The sequence below is a fragment of the Leptopilina boulardi genome, unplaced genomic scaffold (assembly GCF_019393585.1).
Source record: "Leptopilina boulardi isolate dan_hultmark-lab unplaced genomic scaffold, ZJU_Lbou_2.1 LbouV2_38, whole genome shotgun sequence".
In the NCBI taxonomy this organism is placed as follows: Eukaryota; Metazoa; Arthropoda; class Insecta; order Hymenoptera; family Figitidae; genus Leptopilina; species Leptopilina boulardi.
Genome location: NW_026137951.1, coordinates 3,333,477 through 3,357,080, shown reverse-complemented (window position 1 = coordinate 3,357,080; position 23,604 = coordinate 3,333,477). Strand labels below are relative to the sequence as shown.

The 23,604-nt window shown below is 25.0% G+C and overlaps 1 protein-coding gene across 1 annotated transcript in view; it reads left to right on the top strand.

The window, feature by feature from the left end:
* The window catches only part of LOC127288124 (uncharacterized), a 75,286-nt gene that overhangs the window by 34,313 nt on the left and 17,369 nt on the right, over window positions 1-23,604 (top strand). Inside the window, exon 2 of the mRNA XM_051315391.1 lies at window positions 22,523-22,658. Coding sequence (XP_051171348.1) covers window positions 22,523-22,658 — 136 coding nt within the window. The remainder of the gene's footprint in view (window positions 1-22,522; window positions 22,659-23,604) is intronic.

Below are 23,604 nucleotides of genomic sequence, written 5' to 3'. Positions count from 1 at the left end.
TTTTTGTTGATAAAAAAATATTTGATTTTTGGACTTAGAAAATTTTGCTAATCGATCATGAGGGCGATCCATGCGGGGCCCCTACGGTGCCCCTCATGGATTCGCCATAAGTGTGAGTGTTATTTTCAAAAAAAGTGAAAATATATTTTAATTAAAAACGCGTTTTTCATTGTTGTGAATCATTATAAACATTAATTTTTTGGTGATAAAAAAATATTTGATTTTTGGACTTAGAAAATTTTGCTAATCGATCATGAGGGCGATCCATGCGGGGCCCCTACGGTGCCCCTCATGGATTCGCCATATGGATCAGCCCTCATGGGCCCCCGCCGGGGGCCCCGAACTCTTGAGGGCAAGATCGTGGCTTTTTCCACACGGGAAGTATATTCAATAATCGTTATTAACATTAATTATTTGATTCGAAATTTTTTTAAAATTATTTTATAAAAAAAAAAAAAAAAAAAATTTAAGGCGTTTCTTTTAGTGTGCATTATAACTCAAATCGAATAGATTTTATTCGTTTATCAAGAGAGAAATTCCTTTGTTGAAACGAATTGCAAATTCTTTTTTATCGCAACAAAATAACTGCTAAAGTGTTTATATACACAAAATAATATTCGAGTATAAAATAAAATATTATTTAAAGAAATATTTTAAAGGCATTGAAAAATAATATTGAATGAAAATTTTTTTTTTGTTTTAAAGAAATATTTAATAGAAAATCTCGGAAATATTAAAACAATTATATAGAAAAATAATTAATAAAAATATATTTAAATAATATTGATTAACAAATAATTAAGAAATAATTTATTTGAAAAACATTTTTAAGCAAAATTGTCGATTTTGATTATTAATTGAATGAAGAATAAATTAGATCTTTAAATATAATTAAAGCCTTAAAAGTTGCACGTAATTTTTTTTTGTTGTTATTCAATACACACACGATGGGAGATTACGTCATTTTAAATCTAGTCAGCTTGGATTTATTGCAGATCGATGATAGTCATGTGATTTCAAATAAATGATTTTATATTGTAAAATTTTGAATTCAATTTAAAAATTAATTTCAATGTTTCTTTTTTTAAAATTCAAATTTTTTTTGCGTTCTCACTTATGAATAAATAAACTGTAAAATTTTTTTGAAAATTGCAAAAAAAAAAAATGGGAAAAAAATTCATTATACAAAAATGACAATTTATAATAATGGAAAAATATTTGATGTAGCAAAAAGGAAATTACAAAAACAAATAAATATTCTTTTATCGTCTAGAAAGTGAAGTAAAAAGAGAGGAATAAAATAAAATTGAAAAAGGCTTTGTTAGCTAAAAAAAATACAGTAAAATATGATTGATAACCCGCGATAATGAGGATATTGACAATATTTCCGTTGCATGGCTTTTTTTTTAAATATCTACCAACTAATCATGACCCAATGATCTTTAACATTGACTTTTTCTTTCTTCAACGGGGGTCAGACAAACATCATCATTTATTTAATAGCTCGAAAAATACAAAGAAATTTAATTTTCAAAATGAAGATATCAGTTTTTTTACTTTTTAAAATTTTTTCAAAAATCTAATTTTATTTTATCCTGGAATTTTTAAGTGAGGAAAATAATTTTCTATAAAAAAAAAAATAATAATTTTTCGACGTTTGAAATTCTGTTTTGAAAAGATGTGATTTGGATTTTTATAAAAGGATAAAAAAGAAAAAATCACATTATCCTTAAGTAAATTAAAAATCTTTGCGTTTTATCTTTCTTTTTTTTTTTAAACGATATGATTGGCTGTTAGAAAACATTTGCGGAAAATAAAAACGTACATGCCAATGGAGGTCGGAAAGTCTTTGCGCAGACATTACGGCACCATAACAGAAAACAGTGTTGTATATGTTATCTAATCGGATTCCTTTGGAATTCGTGGAAAATTGTGACTGTACATTACGACGATTACGTTGATACATGCAAATTACAATTCCTATGTTGCAGTCTATATGTATATACGTATAAAATTTACCATAGTCATTAACAAGATTTCTGCTTAGTTTTAAATCACAGATAAAAAAAATCAAACCCATTAAGAGGCTTTTAATTATATACAATAAAAGTAAAATAAAAATTATTTACACGAAAAAAAGAACTTTATCTGGAACAGCTATATGTTTTTCGAGAATAGTCAAAAATTTTAGTTGTTTTAGTGAAACGTATCGCTGTTCCAGGTGAAAATTTTTTTTTCCTATGGTATTTTTAATTTTTACAATAATCACAATAAAATGGAAAAAAATTTATAAATTAATAAAAATAAATAATGCAAAAAATATTCATCATGAAATAATAAATAAAAATTTGAATAATTCTTTTTTATTTTGAAAAAAAAGAATATAATGGAAAAATTGATAAAATTTATTACTTATTGCTTTTAAAGCGACGAGATAGAAATGAGGTTACAATAACATCAAAAAAGAGATGATCTTTGAAGAAGAATAAGAAGAAGAAGACTCTTGAGTAGAGCGAGATGATAAAAAGCTTGGGAGATTGTAAAGTAAAGGAAAATCTAACAAATGCCAGACATCGTGGCACCGTGATCAACCGGGTGAGGCAAGACGAATATATATATACAAACGCGTTATATAATCAACTCTTGAGTGAGTCGATGAGGCATGTAGAAAACCGGTTGTCAGGGCGTAGAACGTTGCATCGGATTCGGGCCAATTGTCCACAAACTTACAACATATAATATGATTGACACAAGCTTAAGTTCACACACACACACACACACATATATATATATATATATATATATATATATATATATATATATATATATATATATATTCGATAAATGGATTATCGGTTATTTGTACCTCAAGATATTTAGAACGAACATATACTGACAACAAGTAAAAAAAAAAATAATAATCGCGTTAGTCACTTTCAATAATCGTACACGTAATATTTTTTTTACTATTGTTTATTATATTATTTATTTTTAAAAATTATTTCTATTTTTTATTATTTTTTATATAATTTTATACAATTATATATTTTTGAATTGAATTTTATTTTATTATCACTTTTTGATAAATGATTATTTCCACATTTGGATCTACCCTTAATTGAAGCTACAAACGTTTTAAAAAAAATACTAAAGTTAAAAAGGTTAAAAATTAATATTAATTGAAGCTATCAGCGTTTAAAACTATCAACATTTTGAACTACCATAAATTTTAGCTATTAATGTTTAATAATATTAATGACTAAAATTAAAATGATTACAAACTAATAATAATTGAAGCTATCAGCGTTTAAAACTATCAATATTCTAATTACCATAAATTGAAGCTATCAACGTTTAAAAATATTAATGCCTAAAGTTAGAATGGTTACAAAATAATAATAATTGAAGCTATCAGCTTTTAAAATAATCAACGTTTTGAACTACTAGAAATTGAAGCTATCAGCGTTTAAAAATATTAATGCCTAAAGTTAGAATGGCTACAAAATAATAATAATTGAAGCTATCAGCTTTTAAAACAATCAACGTTTTGAACTACTAGAAATTGAAGCTATCAGCGTTTAAAAATATTAATATTCTAAACTATCATAAATTGAAACTATCAACGTTTAAATATATTAATGCCTACAGTTAAAATAGTTAAAAACCAATAATAATTGAAGCTATCAGCGTTTAATACTATCAATATTCTAAACTACCATAAATTGAATCTATCAACGTTTAAAAATATTAATGCCTAAAGTTAGAATGGCTACAAAATAATAATAATTGAAGCTATCAGCTTTTAAAATAATCAACGTTTTGAACTACTAGAAATTGAAGCTATCAGCGTTTAAAAATATTAATGCCTAAAGTTAGAATGGCTACAAAATAATAATAATTGAAGCTATCAGCTTTTAAAATAATCAACGTTTTGAACTACTAGAAATTGAAGCTATCAGCGTTTAAAAATATTAATGCCTAAAGTTAGAATGGCTACAAAATAATAATAATTGAAGCTATCAGCTTTTAAAATAATCAACGTTTTGAACTACTAGAAATTGAAGCTATCAGCGTTTAAAAATATTAATATTCTAAACTATCATAAATTGAAACTATCAACGTTTAAATATATTAATGCCTACAGTTAAAATAGTTAAAAACCAATAATAATTGAAGCTATCAGCGTTTAATACTATCAATATTCTAAACTACCATAAATTGAATCTATCAATGTTTAAAAATATTAATGCCTAAAGTTAGAATGGCTGCAAACTAATAATAATTGAAGCTATCAGCGTTTAAAAATATCAATATTCTAAACTACCATAAATTGAATAACTATCAACGTTTAAAAATATTAATGCCTACAGTTAAAATAGTGAAAAATCAATAATAATTGAAGCTATCAGCGTTTAATACTATCAACTTTTCTAACTACCATAAATTGAAGATATCAACGTTTAAAAATATTAATGCCTAAAGTTAGAATGGCTACAAACTAATAATAATTGAATCTATCAGCTTTTAAAACTATCAACGTTTTGAACTACTAGAAATTGAAGCTATAAACGTTTTCTACTATAATTATTATAGCAGCTTTTTTGCAATAATTATTATCGTAAAAACTATAATTGAAGCTATTAAATTTTTAAACAATCAACGTTTTAAACTATCAGAAATTGAAGCTATTAACGTTTAAGTTAAAATTTCTTAAACGCTACTACTATTCAATGATGTTATCAAAATTTTAAATCAAAGTTAAAAACTATCATAAATTGAAGCTATCAACGTTTTTTTATTACCGTAACGTTTTTGAACTATTTTATTAAAATCACGTGAACTTCTTCATTCGTTTATCTTGAAACTACCATTTTCATGATCTGAAATTACATAAATATAAAAAATATATATAAAACTACATATAAATTGTAATTATCAATACATTTTATCATATTTTGATAAGAAACCTTGACTTTCGCAGATAAGAGTTCAGTGTTTGGTAAATAAAGCTATCGAGAGTACATGATACATACATATGTATAAAAGATGTTCAAAAATTGAAGATTGATTAACTTCAAAATGATAAAGAAGTAAATGATTTTGATGACGAGAATTATCATCAGTGAGAGTGATTTTTTTTTTAATTCTTGATAACAAAATTGTACTTAAGTATCATTTATATATAAAAATAAAAAAAAATATAAACTAATGCTCTACACTTTTTCTATTTAATTAAATTACAATTTTTTTTTAATTTTTATCTCGTTTTATATAAACTTGATTAGATTTTCGTTATTTGAAAATTAATTTCCTCGTTTATATAATATTGAAACGCAATTTTTTTTTTAATTATAATTTTTTGCATACAATTTTTATTTTAATAAAAAAAGAAATTTCAATTAATATTTTTGTCGAGGGAAAAATGGACGATTTAATACAAAATTAAAAAGAAAAACGTAATTACGTTTGAGAGGGAATTTAGTAATAAATTATGTAATTTTTATTTTGAGACTAATAAAAGATTTTTTTTTTTTTGTTACAGGTGAGTCAAAACTCTGCAAGGTCTCTAGAATAAGTATATCAACGAATCACGTAAGGAATATTAAAAAATTAACAATTTTTTTTTTTTAATTTTGCCCGTCAATCGTAATTTTTTTGATATTTAATAATTTGATAGTTACGATAAATTCGTTGACTGACAGTAGATAAGGAATGTCTCGGTCAGACATGTAGAAAATTGTTACAAGGTTTTTTTTTTATAATAGCCTTCGTTATAATATACTTTTATTTCTTGTTTTTCCAAAAAAAAACTATTTCTTTTTCGTAAATTTATATAAAAAAAAAAATTTTCTATTTTTCTTTCATTTCCATTTGTTTATCCCTGCCTTTTAATCACGACCGACTGTAAAATACATTTTCTTATCGCAAAATGCCTGAAATGATAAAGAGACTCAACTCGTATGAGCATTACTAAGCTAGTTGTGTGTATATCGTGTCTTAAAATATTCAACGTATAAATTTGAGTTGTCACTCTCTTTTTTTTCCAAAAGAAAAATAATTGTCATTTTTTTTTTTTTTTTTCATAATTAATCGAGATTCCATCTTTCTTTTCCTAATTTTATTTTTACATTCTCGTTGTTAGTGACATATATTATACAAATTAAATTTAAAATAAAATTTTTATTACAAATAAAAATAAAAATGTTAATAAAAAAAAAAAAAATTAAATTAAAAATTAAAATAAAAATTTTAATACAAAATTAAATTAAAAAATTTAATTGTACGTAATTACGAAATTAAAAAACGTAAAAAATTGAAAAAATAAAAATTATTGCTTTTGCAGACTTAAATAAGATAAATTAATGTATAAATGAAATTAAAAAAAAAGAAAAAAATTAGGTTTTTGAGAAAATTTTTTTTTTTATTTTCGAATAATTTTTAGGCGGAAGTGAGGTTTGAAAAAAAGAAGACAAGTAAAATTTAGAATGCGAACGTTGTAATATGCGTTACGCTAACGTGTGTCTTTGTAACCTTGACATTGTCCCCCGTTGCCCCGTGTGTCCCAGTGCGGACAATCTGCTTATGTAATTTTCTGCTATAGGGGACCGGTCACGTGCTAAGATCGCACATGCTAATGTTCTCGGCTGTTCACAGCATTTTTTTTTTTTTTTTTTTTCTTGCCCTGCATTTTTAAAGCTTCCTTGTTAATGTCTCTTACAATATATTGGCAACAGGTTGCGACATATACATATGTGACGTTCCATGAGGAAAGGGACCTTAGCTGCAATAGACGCATTTTCCAGAAAAGGTATTTAAAGTAGAGCGTCCCTGATTGGTTGAGACCCTCCATCGAAAATCAGCCCCACCACCTTACTACTACATCGTTCCTACAGCTCACGCTTACGACAAGTATACTAGTGTAGAAGTGGTGGGGATGGTTTCTGTAGTCCGTGCTGGAACGCGATTAACATGGTCATAATTAATGCTTTATAACAAAAAAACTAAATAGAAAAGTACAATTTTTAACTTTTGTATCTGAAAGAGCAACTCAAGATCTATCGACTGATATCAAAAACTCAATTTTCATTTTTTTGCAGCTAAGGTCCCTTTCCTCATGGAACGTCACATATATAGAAAAAAGCTCTAATATATATTTCAAAAACGATTTTTTTAAAACTATTTTTGTTTTCGCTTTTTGCGCAATATTCAAAAATCTATAATTTATTACTGTTTTTTAAATTTAAACATCCAAAGTTTGTTTTAGAAAATTTTATTTTCTTTATTTTTATAATGAAAATTATTTAAATAAATAAAATAAATTTATATTATTTATTTCATATTTTATAATAATATTTTATATTACGTTTTATTATAAAATTATATTATAAATATCATAAATTATTTATAATAAATTTATTTAAATAAATAAAATAAATTTTGTTATTTAAAGAAAAAATTTTTTTTTTTAAATTTAATTTAAAATTTTGATAATTGCTGGACCGATTTTTTTTTTTTTTGAATGAAAAATTGAGATAAAAATACTTTAGTTAGGATGAGACAACGGGAATTATATCTATCTATTTTCATTGAACGCGATTCATGGAAAAGTCCGTAACCAAGATGACGGTTTTCTGTATTGAGGTCACACAAAGCTTTTGCAGTGTATCTTTGTCAGTAAGTTTTAATGTATTTGAACTTAGTTCATTGGCCCCGCAAGAAAATCTTTATACTTTTGTTGTAGACTGAAAATAGATAAAAGACGGTGTTTACACAAGCTGTTACAAATAAACGCGAAAGGTTGGGCGAAAATTGACTAATTAAATTTTCATCTTGCATATACACCTTTCCTTTGAAGATATTATAGTAAATTTGTTTCAAAAAAAAAAAATATATATATATTTTTTTTACTTCTATAAATAATTTATTTAAAAATTAAATTAGCGATAAAAATAATTTTCTTTCTTTTTTGTTGGAAATTTTGAAAAAATATAATTTTGAATTTAAGAAATTAAAAAATTTAGTTTTGCAAATTTTTTTTTTATACTGAAATTTTTTTAAGTTTTACTCCGATTATAATAATTGAATAATAAATATATGTGTTAATGGTAATAATTATATAAATACGAATTAATTTTTAGAGGAACTGAGTGATGAAATTTTAATATTTATATATAATATATATATTACAATTATATATTACGGATATTTGTTGTATTTAAGATCACGCACTATTATTTCATGTACACACTCAAGGTCTGCAAATGCAATGCGAATGAATTTCATATATATGAGTCATTATATATATAGAGACCTTGAAATGCGCAATGCATCATTCTTTTCAGTGATAACTTATATTTTGTTGAATAAAAAAAAAATCGATTAAAGTGTCTTCAATTTGATTAAATACGCTTCTAATTCGCTTGAATGAATATTTTTTTTTCATCTTTTTTATCGGGTAAATAGTTTTTGGGGTAAAATTTTATAAATATATTTTGTTTTTTTTTTTTGACAAAAGAGTTATTTTTATTTTATTCTCTTTTTCCTTTTTTTATATTTCTTTTTATATATAAAAAATTCATAAATTTATTTATAATAATGTTATTAAAATTTTCTTTTTAACGCTCATTTAAAAAAAAATTATAGAAAATTTTAAAAATGAAATTCTAAACAATGCATTTAGCGAGAAACTTATAACTGACGGTAAAAAAAAAAAATTGCAGAGAGAAAAATAAGTCGTCATTCATTAAACTTTTCAATAGACATTGACAGATAAAATAGAAGAATAACGATTAAGTATTAAATAATATTTATTTAGAAAAAAAAGATGATTAATTTCTTCTAATTGTATAGCTGAGAAACAAAGATATAAAGTAATTCGCTAATAATTATTTTTAATTTGGTTTAATTAATAATTATTTAATAACTTTGTTTGATTGCAATTTTTTCGTTTTTTTTTGTATAATTTAATTTATTTGATAATTCCATGTATAATTTTTCACTCTCTAAATCTGAATTAGTAAAAATGTTTACTAATTTGAATTAGTGACTCACTTTTTGCTTCTAAATTAGTAAAATTTTACTATAATTATTAGTAACTTTTACTAACAATTAGTAAAATTTAACTAATTCACAAGCAAAAAGTGAGTCACTAATTCAAATTAGTAAACATTTTTACTAATTCAGATTTAGAGAGCAAATAAATCGGAAACAATAAATGAAGGATAATTCAAATAATCTCGGTGACAAAATTGCAATTTTGAATTTCAATTCAACTTTAATTGCACATTTTCAAATTATGATAACAATGCAAAAAAAAACGAGAAGAAAAAAGAGAAACTTTTTTTTAATTTGGAAAACTCGTGAAAAACTAGTCCAATGACAAAGTTTCCAATATCCTTTCAAGGTCAGCAGGATTAAGATGAGGATAAATTGTGGGAGCGCACGATATTGATCATCCTGTGATGCGAAAGACAGAGAGAGAGAGAGAGAGAGAGAGAGAGAGAGAGAGAGAGAGAGAGAGAGAGAGAGAGAGAGAGACGAAAGAGGATGTGAGAGATAAGGTCATAAAATGCTGGAAACGCAGAGGTCGAGTAGAAGTGTGCATTTGAACTTGAAACTGGGTCGCAAGTTCGATCGTCGCCCTTCTTTCTATCTCTATCTCTCTCTCTTTTTTTTCTTTTTCTTTCCCTTAGTTTTTCTTTTTATCCCGGAAGTTTTTTTTTTTTGAATTTTCACAAAAAAAGAAAAAAGGTTTAACCGACAAAAAAAAAGAAAAAAAAATTCTTTATATACCATTTTATTGGACTTGTAGAAAAGAAGTTATCTCTCGACTGACCTTACTCCGATCACGGCAAGACACTCTAGGTCACTGATTGCACATTCTTTAACTCGTATTTATACATATATATATATATATATATATACGAGTATTAGAAACAGGTTTTTCATATAGTAATTCGCATCGAGACCATATAGTCGCATTTCTAACAATCGATCACTCTGATAAAATACATATATCCTAATGGGAAATTCCATTTTTTTTTTCATTTCATCAAGGAAATCAGCTTTTATCTAATCAATTTCTGAATTATAGGCCTTTTTGATTTTTCTATAAAAAAAAAATATCAGAGAAAAAGGCGTATCGCGTCTCCATTGTAGGGTTTCGTGGCCTGCTAAGGTAACGTTTACGCACGGCAACGGTTGCCATAGTAACGATTACTATGGTAACGGTTGTCATATAAACAGTTACTATAGTAACGGTTGCTATGGTAATTGTTACTATGGCAACCACACTAGTGTACGACGGACGGACGGACGCCAAAGGAAAACTAGGGTAAATGTCCCAATTACTGTGATGTAATATCCAAGACCGACTTTAATGATAAAATAATAAAAGTGTAAATGAAATAATGATTTAATTATTTTTGTTAAATCACACTGAGAAAACGATATGTTTGCTTCAAACATAATATGTTTAACCCAAACTTAAAATAGCTTTGTTATACAGTCAAACATATTTATGTTTAAATTTAATATATTCTCTGGTTGATTCAATGTGAAAATATATTTAATTTAAACATAAATTATGGTTGATTTCAATTTATTCATAATAAATTTTTATGTTTAAATCAAACATAAAAATTTTAAACATATTTTCAGTTTAAGCCAAACAGAAAATATGTTTGAATCAAACATAATTATTCAAACAAATAATAATTTTAAGCCAAAGTAGAAAATATTTTCTATATATTAAAATTAAACATAAAAACTGTGTTGGGTTAAACAAAAACTTTTAAACTGATCTTTATATTTGAAACAAATAATTCTTTTTCTCAGTGCACTATTAGTGTCTATTAAAATAGAAATGATACTTTAAACTTGAAGAAATAACAATTATATTATTAAAAATATTAACTTTTTTAAAAAATGCCATATGCCTGTATTACTGCAAGTTTGCATGAATTACTGCGAATGGTGTGCAACAATTACTGCAACGCTAAAAGTGTTGATTTAGAGGTTAGGTTGACTGGATAGACCACAGTAATAGCAGAATGAGAAAAATATACGCATGCTCTAATTACTGTGATAGGTTCAATATTGTGAACTTGAATAAATAATTTGATAATAGTCGAAATATGCATCATTAGTGGATATAATATCAAATATTATTTGGAATAAGTTTTAAAGTCATTTTGAAACAGTTTTATGTTCTCGCAATTACTAAGTTTTACTAATTTTATAAAAATCGCAGTAATTGGCGCATCAGCAGTAATTCATACACTTACCCTAGGATAAGGCTTTCGGGCCTGAGCCACGAAATCCTAAAAACGTACACTGAAAAAAAGGTTTGGTATTAATAACCAAACATTTGATTGGTATTAAAGCAATCAAAATTTTTTTGTTGAATCAACAAAATTTTGGTTGCCCCAATCAAACTTTAGTTTAACAAAAATCCTTTTTTTCTAATTTTGGTTGTGTCAAACAAATTTTGATTGAGACAATTAAAATTTTATTGTTGATTCAGCAAAAAAATTCTGGTTGTTTAAATACCAACCAATAACGTTTGGTTGTCAATACCAAACCCTTTTTTCAGTGTATACATTATCTCGCTACATGAAACGTCGATTTATAATTATAAATCGATATATAATATTTTGTCATCTATAATATTTTAATATTGATATTTCGATATGTCTAATATATAAATAGTAATTCACGATATATTGACTTCATGTATACTATAAGTGCACAGAAAATTAAAAGGCATTAAAATAAGCTGCAACGCTTATTATTTTAATACAATTTTGCTTATTTTAATCCATTTTGGTATTAAAATAAGCAAAATTGGATTAAAATAATAAGCGTTGCAGCTTATTTTAATGCCTTATAATTTTCTGTGAAAAGATAATGGAAAAATATAAAATTTCTAAAACTGCTACTAAAATTATAATTTTTCCATCTTTTGCTTCTAAAAATTGTCTTAAATTTTTTTATAATTTGAAAACCTATTAGGGAAGAAATTTTAATTCTCTCACTGGAAATCAGAGAAGAAGAAAATATTTTTGTGTAATTGTAACACAAAAAATTAAAAGGCATTAAAATAAGCTGCAACGCTTATTATTTTAATCCAATTTTGCTTATTTTAATCCATATTGATATTAAAATAAGAAAAATTGGATTAAAATAATAAGCGTTGCAACATATTTTAATGCCTTTTTATTTTCTGTATTATCATCTATATATTAATTTAAATTATTGTAATTGTAGTTATTGTATAATAGTCAAAACTATCATATTGATAAAAAAAAAAAATTATCATTAATTTAAATTATCATCATTTGAGGCTAATATTAGTTTTTAGAAATGATGGAGGTTAATATTTTTTGAAACGCACAAGAGTCTTGATTCGTTTTGAAACTTGGCTGCAAATGGGTTAAATACTTTTTTTGTCCGATCACTGATGGTTGAAAACAGGTTTTCAACTGTCCATCGTGCGTTTGAAAACGGGTTTTTGGTCCTCAATGTTTGTCAGTAAAGGAGACAGATATAATAAGGGGGAACGATTAAGGCGCGCGAGATAGGTGTTTACATGATCTCAATTCAAGTGTTCAATACATGTACATATATTTGTTGTGTGTGTGTATGTATATGTACTTGATCGTGTGACAGATTTGACAAAGTGGTACCCGCTTGACCACTTGGTCGTCGTCGTCGTCGTAATTTGGCACGTAACTGTCGTAATCGGAAAATAGTTATCGAAGCAGCAGGTTGAAGCATCTTACTCGAGAAGGTGATGAGGGAAGGGTTCCAATTGGCTTCTGTTCAATCCAATTCGTCATTCCAAACACGTTCCAATATTATATATTATTCACGTACATAGTGTTCAATACCTTCAAATGTAAATCCCTTTACTAACGAAAAATCTACTTTTATTTCATTCAATTTCTTTTCATTCAATTTAAATCTCGGTCGTAATTTATTTCTTATGTAATACAAATTTTTCAGATTTTACAATATATTTTTTTTTTTACAATTTACAATACAGTTTGGTAAATTTTATAATACGATTTTGTTTTGGGACCTCTTGAAATTTAGGAGAAATTGTAAAAAATAATCTGGAATTTTGAAAAGCTTCCAATTTGGTGTAATTTACAATTAAGTTTGGTAAAATTTACAATACAATTTGTTGTAGGATGAAAGAAGGCAGTTTGTTTTAGATTTTGCACAAAATAGTTTTGTAGGGCTAATATTGTTTACTAATGTTATCAGTAAAGTTTAGTAAATTTTATAATTGAATTCGAAAAATTTACAATACAATTTGTAGTAGGTATTGCTTTAGTACAATTTAGTACAGTTTAATAAAGTTCACAGAACAATTTAGTAAAATTTCCAACATAGTTTTGTAAAATCAACAAAATCAAACTTTGCCATTTCAATTATTTTCTGTTTTTTTTTAATATAATTGTACATTAATGAAAAATTGAAAAAGATTTTCAAATAAAATTGTTTTTTTAACCATTTGATTGTTAAAATTGAATAAAAAATAAATAATTTTGTTTGCAAAAATACTTTTGTGGATAATCTCACTTTTCATAAACCTCTCCAACATTTATGCAATATGCAACCATTTCCAATCAATTGCAATTTACGTCGGCATATTAAACTTACGTAATTGTGAAAGGTTTTTAAAAGTATCACATGATTATGAAAGAACTTGAAAAATGCAGATTTTCAATCTGGTTTTCATTTTCGAAATTTTATCTCATCAAATATATTAATGAACAAAGTGTCATATAATAATTAAATTTTTCAATTAAATTATTTCTCTATATATATAAAATATAATAATAAAATATTGAATCATAAAATAATAATATTAATTTATTTACACTAAAATCAAAAATATTACTGGCATAGTAAAACTGTTAATTTTATTATTTATAATATTGTTTCAATAAAAAAACTAAAATTATTGATTTTTTTTTTCTCTTGTTTTTGCAAACAAAATTCATGTATGAAACTGACATAAAGATATTATAAATTTTTATGATTTGTTTTTTCCTTGATTTAATGTGAATATAATTTGCATATTTTATATACATATGTATTATGGAATTATACAGTTTGCTGTAAGCAAAATATTTTCCTCTATACAGAATAATAATAATTATTTATATGGTAAAAAAATAGTATGGTATAAAATGAAGTAAATAGGAAATTGGAATGAGGTTTTTGTTTTTGTAGACGGCACGTCTCTTTAGAAGCATCTTCAGGTCGATCGACCTCGGTCAATAGACCGATCTCGTCTGTTCACTCAATATATAAGAATTGGGTTAAGCCGTGAACCCTGATGTGCGATGGTTCCGTTGTACGCTCTCGTTCGAAAAAGCAACGCGAAATTCCGCGAACTAAAAAGAGTTACAGATGACAGCTAACTTAGAATTGGAACAGCATTCGTGTATATAGAATTCTGCAATTTATTTCAGAAGGCCACAAACAGTATATATATATTTATATTTTATGTAACAACCTTGTCATCAACCATTTACCTTCTCCAAATCATAGCACGATTATTATTTTTTATTATTAAATAGAATTTTGAAAAGTATAATAGCATTGCTTAAAAAAAATAATAAATATTAGAGACGTCTAACAATTATTTTGATCTAGCTCAGCATCCGCTGGACCAATCAAAAAGTGCGCCATACATTTTTTGTTCAGAACTTTTTTCTAAAGGCTTCAGTGATATTCCGGAAGGATTGTCTCTCAAATTTTATTTCTCGTAATTTTTTCCGAATTTGTTTTGTAGTGTAGCTCAGCATCCGCTGGACCAATAAAAATCGGCGCCATACATTTTTTGTTCAGAACTTTCTTCTAACTACTTTGGCGGTATTCCCGAACGATTATCTCGCAAATTTAATTTTCCGAAATTTTTTATATATTTTATTTGAGTGTAGCTCAGCATCCTCTGGACCAATCAAAAAGTGCATCATACATTTTTTGTTCAGAACTTTCTTCTTACTACTTTGGCGGTATTCCCGAAGAATTATCTCGCAAATTTAATTTTCCGAAATTTTTTCATAAATTTATTTGGGTGTAGCTCAGCATCCGCTGGACCAATCTAAAAGTGCGCCATACATTTTCTGTTCGAGACTTTTTTCTAAAGGCTTTGGCGGTATTCCCGAACAATTATCTCGCAAATTTAATTTTTCGAAATTTTTTATATATTTTATTTGAGTGTAGCTCAGCATCCGCTGGACCAATCAAAAAGTGCGCCATACATTTTTTGTTCGATACTTTTTGATTATTTTATTTGTGGTATCCTGGAGCAGTTATCACGAAAATTTAATTTTTCGAAAATTTTTCGGGAATTTATTTGAGTGTAGCTCAGCATCCGCTGGACCAATCAAAAAGTGCGCTATACATTTTTTGTTCGAGACTCTTGGATTAAGACTTTAGTGATATTCACGGACGATTATCTCAAAAATTAAAATTTTTGAAGTTTTTCCGAACAGTAATAATAATTTTTCGTTTTTCAATTTTAGTTTCATAAAAAACAAGTATGATCTGAATTGAAATTTTACACAACCAAATTTTATTATAACATCAAACAGAATTATAATTACAGCCATAAAAATTGTATGTGTGTATATTATCCGTTGAGCGTGAAAATAATTTTATTGCGACTCTGTTGGAGGAAAATTTTCCTAATTTCATTCTATTCCTAGATTTTCTAATTTCTTCATTTATTTTTCTTCTCCTTTGGCATGTACAAAACATATATATACGTACATATAAGTGTGACGAATATTAAAGTTTCAAGAGAGTGCGTCAAATATTTAATGATCCTGAAAAATTCTTTAATTTGTGTAATATATATATGTACTTAAAAACACACACAAGAGATTTTCATAAACTTTACTGACAAATATTTTCTCTATATTTTATTACATACATACATATAAAAATTTTGTCAATTAAATTATTCTAAAATTAATTAATAAATTATTTTTTCTATTTTTTAAATCTATATGCCTTAATTATTTCTATTAATAAAATTTATATCATGTATTTTATTTACAATTTTTATACCCATATTAATGTTCTAAATGGACCGCGGGGTAAAGGAGAAGGGAAAAATAATTGTCTGACTATGTATGTATTTTTGTACTTAATATATTAATATGAGGCTTGCAAAAATATTCCAAAAAGAAATTTGCCAAAAATAAAAAAATCAAAATAAATTCAATAAAAAATAAATAAAAATAAAATTTTTGAAAATGTTTTAGTTTTCTAAAAAAATTTTGAAAAAAGGCAAAAAAAATTGCTTTACCATGATAAATTTTATTCTATATTAAAGTTTCATAATTTTTCACATTATTGCCCTTTTTTTTGTTGTATTAACATTTTTTTTTTAAGTAAAATTAATGCGTGTAATATATACGAAAAGTAATTGATATCTGGGGGCTCTTAAATATATATATATATATATATATATATATATATATATATATATATATATATGACAGAAATTCAACAAGGGCGTCATTAACCACAACAATTTATCCAGTTCTTAATGCCGCGGATATAATTTCGACAGTCTTGCCAACTATATACGAGAGTCAAAGCGCATTTCGCAAGAAACACCTGCGAAATATTATCGTTCACATACCTTTATATATATATATATATATATATATATATATATATATATATATATATATATATATATATATATATATATATATATATATATATATTCTGGCATCCTTTCAAAATTACCAATAAGAATGGAAGATTTCTATAAATATAATTTTTTTTTGTCAGTTTCATGAATTAATCCGAAAGAAATTTCATCTGGAACAGCGAAACTTTTCGTTATTTTAGAGAAACATATTGTTGAGCCAGATAAAGATTTTATTTCCGTGAATGAGAAATTTTCGAAAATATTAGAGATTCAGTTAAATAACTTGTGAAAAGTTTAAAAATCCATTTATTAAAAAAATGAAAAGAAGTTAAAAAATTCATTTTTTTTTATTTAAGAAGCTTTTTTTGATAGCTTGTTTTTAAGTTTCAATTTATATTTCAAGTAGAAAAATACATCAACAGTCAGACATAATCAGAAAATTAAATCAACCAATATAAATTTTGTTATTAATATCAAAATTTGGTCTACTTTTCTTAAATCAACAAAACAATTTTCAATTGCTTGTTAAATTTGTTAAAAAAAAATTTTCATATCTGTAAAACCTTCGATATTTTTTTTGACTTATGCCAAAATGATTTAAATATATCTTTATGATCTTTGTTGCCAAGTTAATGATTTTACTATGTATGACACTTGTCACAATATTTTACCTAATTTATCACTCTTTAATTTCCACCCTGTCAAAAATAAAAAAAAAAAAAATTACAGATTGAAAATAGAAAACTTCCGATGTGGAAAAAATAGCATATATTTATTTAATTGAAACATAATAAAATTTATTTATAACTATAAAAATTATAAAAAATTGAAACAAAATAATTTATTTCAAGGTCCAAAAAGCAGTTACTAGAAAATTTTGCAACAATTGACGCACAAAGAAAATTATTATTATGAAATAATAATTTTATTATATTTTTGGGTTTTAATGAAAGTATCTCTATGACGCGTTATTGCAATTTGACACGTTTATATTATATATACGAGATGATGAATCCTAGAGAATAAAAATAGAGAGTTTTCCCGCAGATTGTTCACCAGAGTGGGAGTGTTTTTTTGGTAAACAAAAAAATGTTAATTGGTTTCACACATTTAGTGCCAAAGATTTGAAACTTTTACAATATACATTATACATATACATATTCAAGATCACTATAATGCAAGACTCATTTAGCTAGCTGCTTATCTATATGTTTTCTTTGGACCTAGTCCCACATTGAATAAATATGATTCATGTGTACTTCCTTTCTGACTTATTCACTCGTGACTTTCTCCAGATTGCCCACGCAAAATAATATCTTTCTCATGTATACTCATTATGAGAAAGCTTTTCCCATATGCATATACATATTTAATTTTTAAACAAAAAGTCAGCATGATTAATCGCACCTTTTCTATACCATTTTTGTTTTATTAAATTTTGACAGAAAAAAAAATTATACTTTCTACATATTTTATTTTAATTTTCTTTTATTAATACGCTGAAAAAAAATATATTTGATTCAAATACTCGATTAATTGACTATTATCAAATAAATTATTATTAATAATTAACAATAATTTGTATATTTTATCATTAAATTTTTGTTTAATATTATAATATTACATAAGTTGACTAGTAACACACGCGCGCACAAATGCGCGCTACTAACATTCCATTGGTCAACTTTCTTATATAAAAATTTTTAAATTATTATGATAATGTAATTTTATAATTCTAAATAATGATAAAATTCTCAAAAAAAAAATTAAATTTTTATGAGACAAACGATTTTATTGCAAATTCTTGCACAAAATACACCTAAAAGTGTAGAAAAAAATTGACAGTCAAATCCAGGTAGAGGAAGACACCTATTACCACCCTTAAGCCAACCAAAACCATAAAAAAAGTTCCCAAAAAATTCAATTTTTCTTAGGCAGGCTATTTCATTGCAATTTCTTGCACAAAATACACCTAAAAGTATAGAAAAAAATTGGCAGTCAAATCCAAGTAGAGGAAGACCCCTATTTCCACCTTTAACACAGAAAAAACCTGAATTCAAATTGAGTATAGATTCTATACTCAATTTGATTCGCAACAAAAATGAAACTGGTTGTTTCATTTCGAGTTCTAAGGTAAAAGTATCAAAATGAAACAGGCAAGTTTCATTTTGAGAAAAAGAAAAATGGAAAAATATTGTGAAATAACGAATAATTTTGCACAAAAACATGAAATATAATAATTACAAAGAAGTAAATAACACGCTAGACTTAATATATTTGATTAAAAATTGCTTGTAATCGCTTAATAAAATAATAAAGGAAATATGTTTTTAGGTTAGAAAAATGAAAACATGTGTTTTGACAACAGGAACGGTACTGCCAACTTAAATAATAGCGGTAAATTTAAAAACTTACGAAATTAATTATTATCTACGTAAATAATAATAAATAATTTTTATTTAAAAACTTCTAAATATTCGTACTGGTCAAAATAATCTTTCTGGTGTTGTTGAAATATTAGAAACAATAATTGAAATACAAAATTACTCTGCTTATGATGCCAACTTAGAAATCTGAAATTCCAGCCAATATCATTTTGAATAACATGAAGTTTGTCCCATACTCATTTCGATACCCAAAAGAAAATGAGTTGCAACAAAAATGAGTCCAAGTTTTTTCTGTGAAGGCATCCCCTAAATTTTTACCGTTTTTCGCAATTTTAACAGTTTTTTTTACTGCCAAATCGTCAATTTTGGCCCCAAATCGTTCATCAGCAACCGAAAATACATTCTAGAATGGAGGAAATTTTAAAGCACTTAATATTTGCATAGGAGCTTGAACAGACAAAAAAATGCCTTATACTTTATTGTTATTAATTTTTGTGTACAGGAAGTTCGTTCAATGCCGAAAGGCATGAACTATAAATAATAAATAATAATAATTAATAATATTTTTTTCAGTACAATAATTATAATATAATTGTAATTAATTAATACACCCAGAGAAATGTTTTAGTTAAAACAAATATAATATATTTAAGTTAAATGAACATTTGACTCAGAGCGTAATAACTTTTTTATTTGTCATTAATGAAATTTTTATTTAAATCAAATAAAATTTATTAGCAACAAATAAATATTTATTTAAAATAAATAAAAATTTATTTGGCTCTAGTGTCAAATACATCTTTTTTCTGTGTGTGTTTAATATAAAATAATAACTATCCTTTTCTTTTTCTATATGAAAATTTTCTTTTCTGCAAAATCAATTGTATAACTGATAATATATTTATTTTAAAAAAGTGATTTCGATAATTTCTTTCTTTTTTCCGTGAGAGAATCATCATTAATAATAATTATGTTCCGTGTGTATGTATTCATGAGGCCATTCATTTTCAGGCTCTTTTGCAAGTGACAAGGCGATAGTTTTATAGGCTCGTTTTCTTATCCGCACTTTCACGTGCATTCTTAATATATACTTGAACATTGAGCAGGCTCTGTTCGCGAAGGTCACGCGTGCTAATGCATCCAATGCACATTTTAACAAATACTTTGCCGAGTCATATATATTTTATCATTTCGAATATTAAAAAAAATATATTATTCACTTTTTTTTTTTGCATTTCGAGCGAAAATTTTCATCATTTTAAATATACTTTTTATTCCTTTTATATGAAAAGGAATTTATTTTCAAAATGGTTCAATTTTTTTTAGAAAAGGATCTATTTCAGTTTATTCTTCTACTTTTTTTGAATTTTTTTTTTTAAGAATTAAGTTTAAAGAAATAGCATAGCTTATAAAATTCTACACTGGAAAAAAATGGTATTGAATCAAGAAAATCAATTTACTGTATTTGATTCAATATTTTTTTAATACAAGAAAATTTTAGAAGTAAATTTTTTTGAATTAAGAAAATTAGTAATTTATTAATTAATTAGTAATTATTTTCTTGAATGATAATTTTTTTCAGTGTATTGATTATCAAGTTTGTCAAAGTGTTTACATAATCATTTTGGATGATGTGATTTATTATTATATAAAGAAAATTAATATACGTAAGGCAAATAAATTTAGTCAAGGGGCTGTTGTAATATTATATGGCCCTTTAGAAATAACAGCCGGAAGTAACGCACTTTGTGCCGACGAGACTTATTTTCATCGCGTTACCAAGTTACTTTGCTCTATCCGTAAATAGAATTGGTTCTTAAGAGGCTCTCTTTGCGAGCGTGACTTTTTGCACGAAAACATTCACTGCTACCACAATTGCCAAGTTTACAGTATGTAACAAAAAAAAAAAAAAAAAAATATCATTTACTCAACTTCCCAAACCTGAAACTGGAAACTTCTTTTAATTTTAGCAATCTCGAAAATTTCTTTGTTCCATTTTTAACATGTTCTTGAAACGCATGTAACAAATTTTTCTAAAGTATTAAAATGCAAATTAAAAAAATTCCTTCAAAAAATAAAAGTTTTTGTTATAAATTTTTTAAAAATTATAATCAAAGAATAAAAAATTCAATCCTTATGCTTCAATGGCTCAATCATTCTACACTCAAAAATCATCATCATTCAAAAATTTATTTGAAATACTCGATTATTTGACTATTATCAAATAAATATTTACTTGAACCAAATAATTTTTATTTGAATCAAATCAATTTTATTTAAATCAATAATTTCTGTATTTTAAACAAATGTACAATCTCAAATAATAATTATTTGATACAAATGAATATTTATTTGTATCAAATAGTCAAGTAGATTCTTTGAATTAAATAAATTTTTTTTTATCAGTGTATTATTAATTTATTATTATTTTTCCTATTATTAATTTATCAGAGTAAAATTTTGTATATAGTTTAGTAAAGTTCACAGACGAATTTAGAAAAATTTACAAAACAGTTTTGTAAAATTTACTAATCGAGTTCGATAAAATTTTTGATTATTAATTTATCAAGTGATAAAATCATTAATATTAAACAATTTTTTTTTGTTAATATCAAAAAATAATATTGGAATTTATTTATTTATTTTTTTTGATTAAAATACTACTCACAATTAAATTCCTTCTATTTTGGAAAAATTTTCCAAATTGAAACGGAAAAAAAAAATTAAATAAAAAATTTTAATTGAGAATAATTTATTGAAAAAATTGATGTTTTAGATAGAAAAAAAAAATATTGAGAGAAATAAAATTCTCTTGACACACTGTGAAATGGATTTAAATATTGCAATTCGTCACGTATATATGTAGAATTAACATTTAAATAACTGGTCGTACAAGATGGCATTTTATCTCAGTGTAGTTACAAAGTGTAGTGCACTATGTACATTATACAAATTAATTTCAAGGTCTAAACAAGTATATATGTATATCTCAAATTGTGTAAGATATCTTATTGTCTTCCATGTAAAGTGAACTATTAAATCAAGTAAACTTCTCATATTTCAGAGAGTGTTTTAATTATTATTTGTTACACTTATATTTGATATTGAAAACAAAAAGCAATTTCATTAATTTAACCCTGAACTTTTTTAAGAGGAAAAAAAAAGTTATGAAAAATACAGTAGACACTCGATAATTTTACTTTGTAGACAGTTATCAAGAGATGACTGTATTTTTTGTGATTTTTAATTTTATCAATTAAAATTATACTGTTACTAATTATAATTTTTTTATTATAATTATATTATATAGTTAGAATTATATTATTTATAATTATATAATATAATTATAATTATATTATCTAATATAATTTTTTGTGTTAAAAAATAAAAATATTATTTTCAAAATTTAAAAAAGGAACTAAATAAAAGAAATAATTTTTTGTTTCAGTCGTTTACTGCGATTACACAGCATCCGGAAGGTCGTTGCAATTTCTGGAGGAGTATATTACAAAAGAGGTCCTTCCATTGTTGGGGGACACTCGAACATCAACTTCGATATGCAGTTTACAGTCCTCACTATTCAGGTGGGTTTCCTTGGAATTATTATTTTCAAACTGCTCAATTTATAAATATATGATTTTCAACAAGGCAATTATATATGCAAAACAAGGCCAATAACTGCATTTGGAAATGAAGTTAATAAAGAACAGGAAAAAGTTATTTTTTTTCCATACTGCACAATAAATTATTTTTAATGCGGGAAATTTTGATAAATACAATAATTTAATTAATAATTTTTCGAAACAATTATAAATTAATAATAATGTTTTTCAGAATAATTATAAACTAAATTAATTAAATAATTTAATTAATTAAAAAAAAATTTTTTTTTTTGTTGTCACAACGAAAAAAAGATTTAATCTACTTTAAAGAATTTTAATATTGTATAATAAAAATAAAAATTACAAAGACAAATCAAAATTTTTTTTTGAGGATAAAAAAATTTTTTTGTTACATAAAATATTTTAGAAAAGTTTTTGTTATTGAGAGATAAAATATTTTTTTTTATGATACTTTACCATTATGAGGGATTATTATTGGTCTTTTGGAGGATTAGATTTTTTTTTTTTTGATTTAAAGAAGAAAATAAATATAAATAAACTAGAATAAAATATGTAGGGCAATGGTATGTTCAGGGGGGCGTATCCGTTTGCCTTGAAATGAGGCGCGTCGGGGGAGGTGGGTAGATACAGGGTGCTGGTTGCTGCTGCTGTCCCAGATCAATAATCAAGTCCTGAAACCAGTCAAACGTTGGATCCTTATGGAACTTTAATTTATTTTCAACTATTTTCATTCATCAAATTTGAGAATTTAAAAAAAAATAATTTTTTTTTAACAATACAATTTTCTCTAATTTTTAATTTTAGTTTAATTTTCTTTTTTGGTATAATTTTTTTTTAAATAAAATTTGTAATTTTTAAGATACTTTAATTTAATTTATTTATATAATTTTAATATTATCTAATTCTA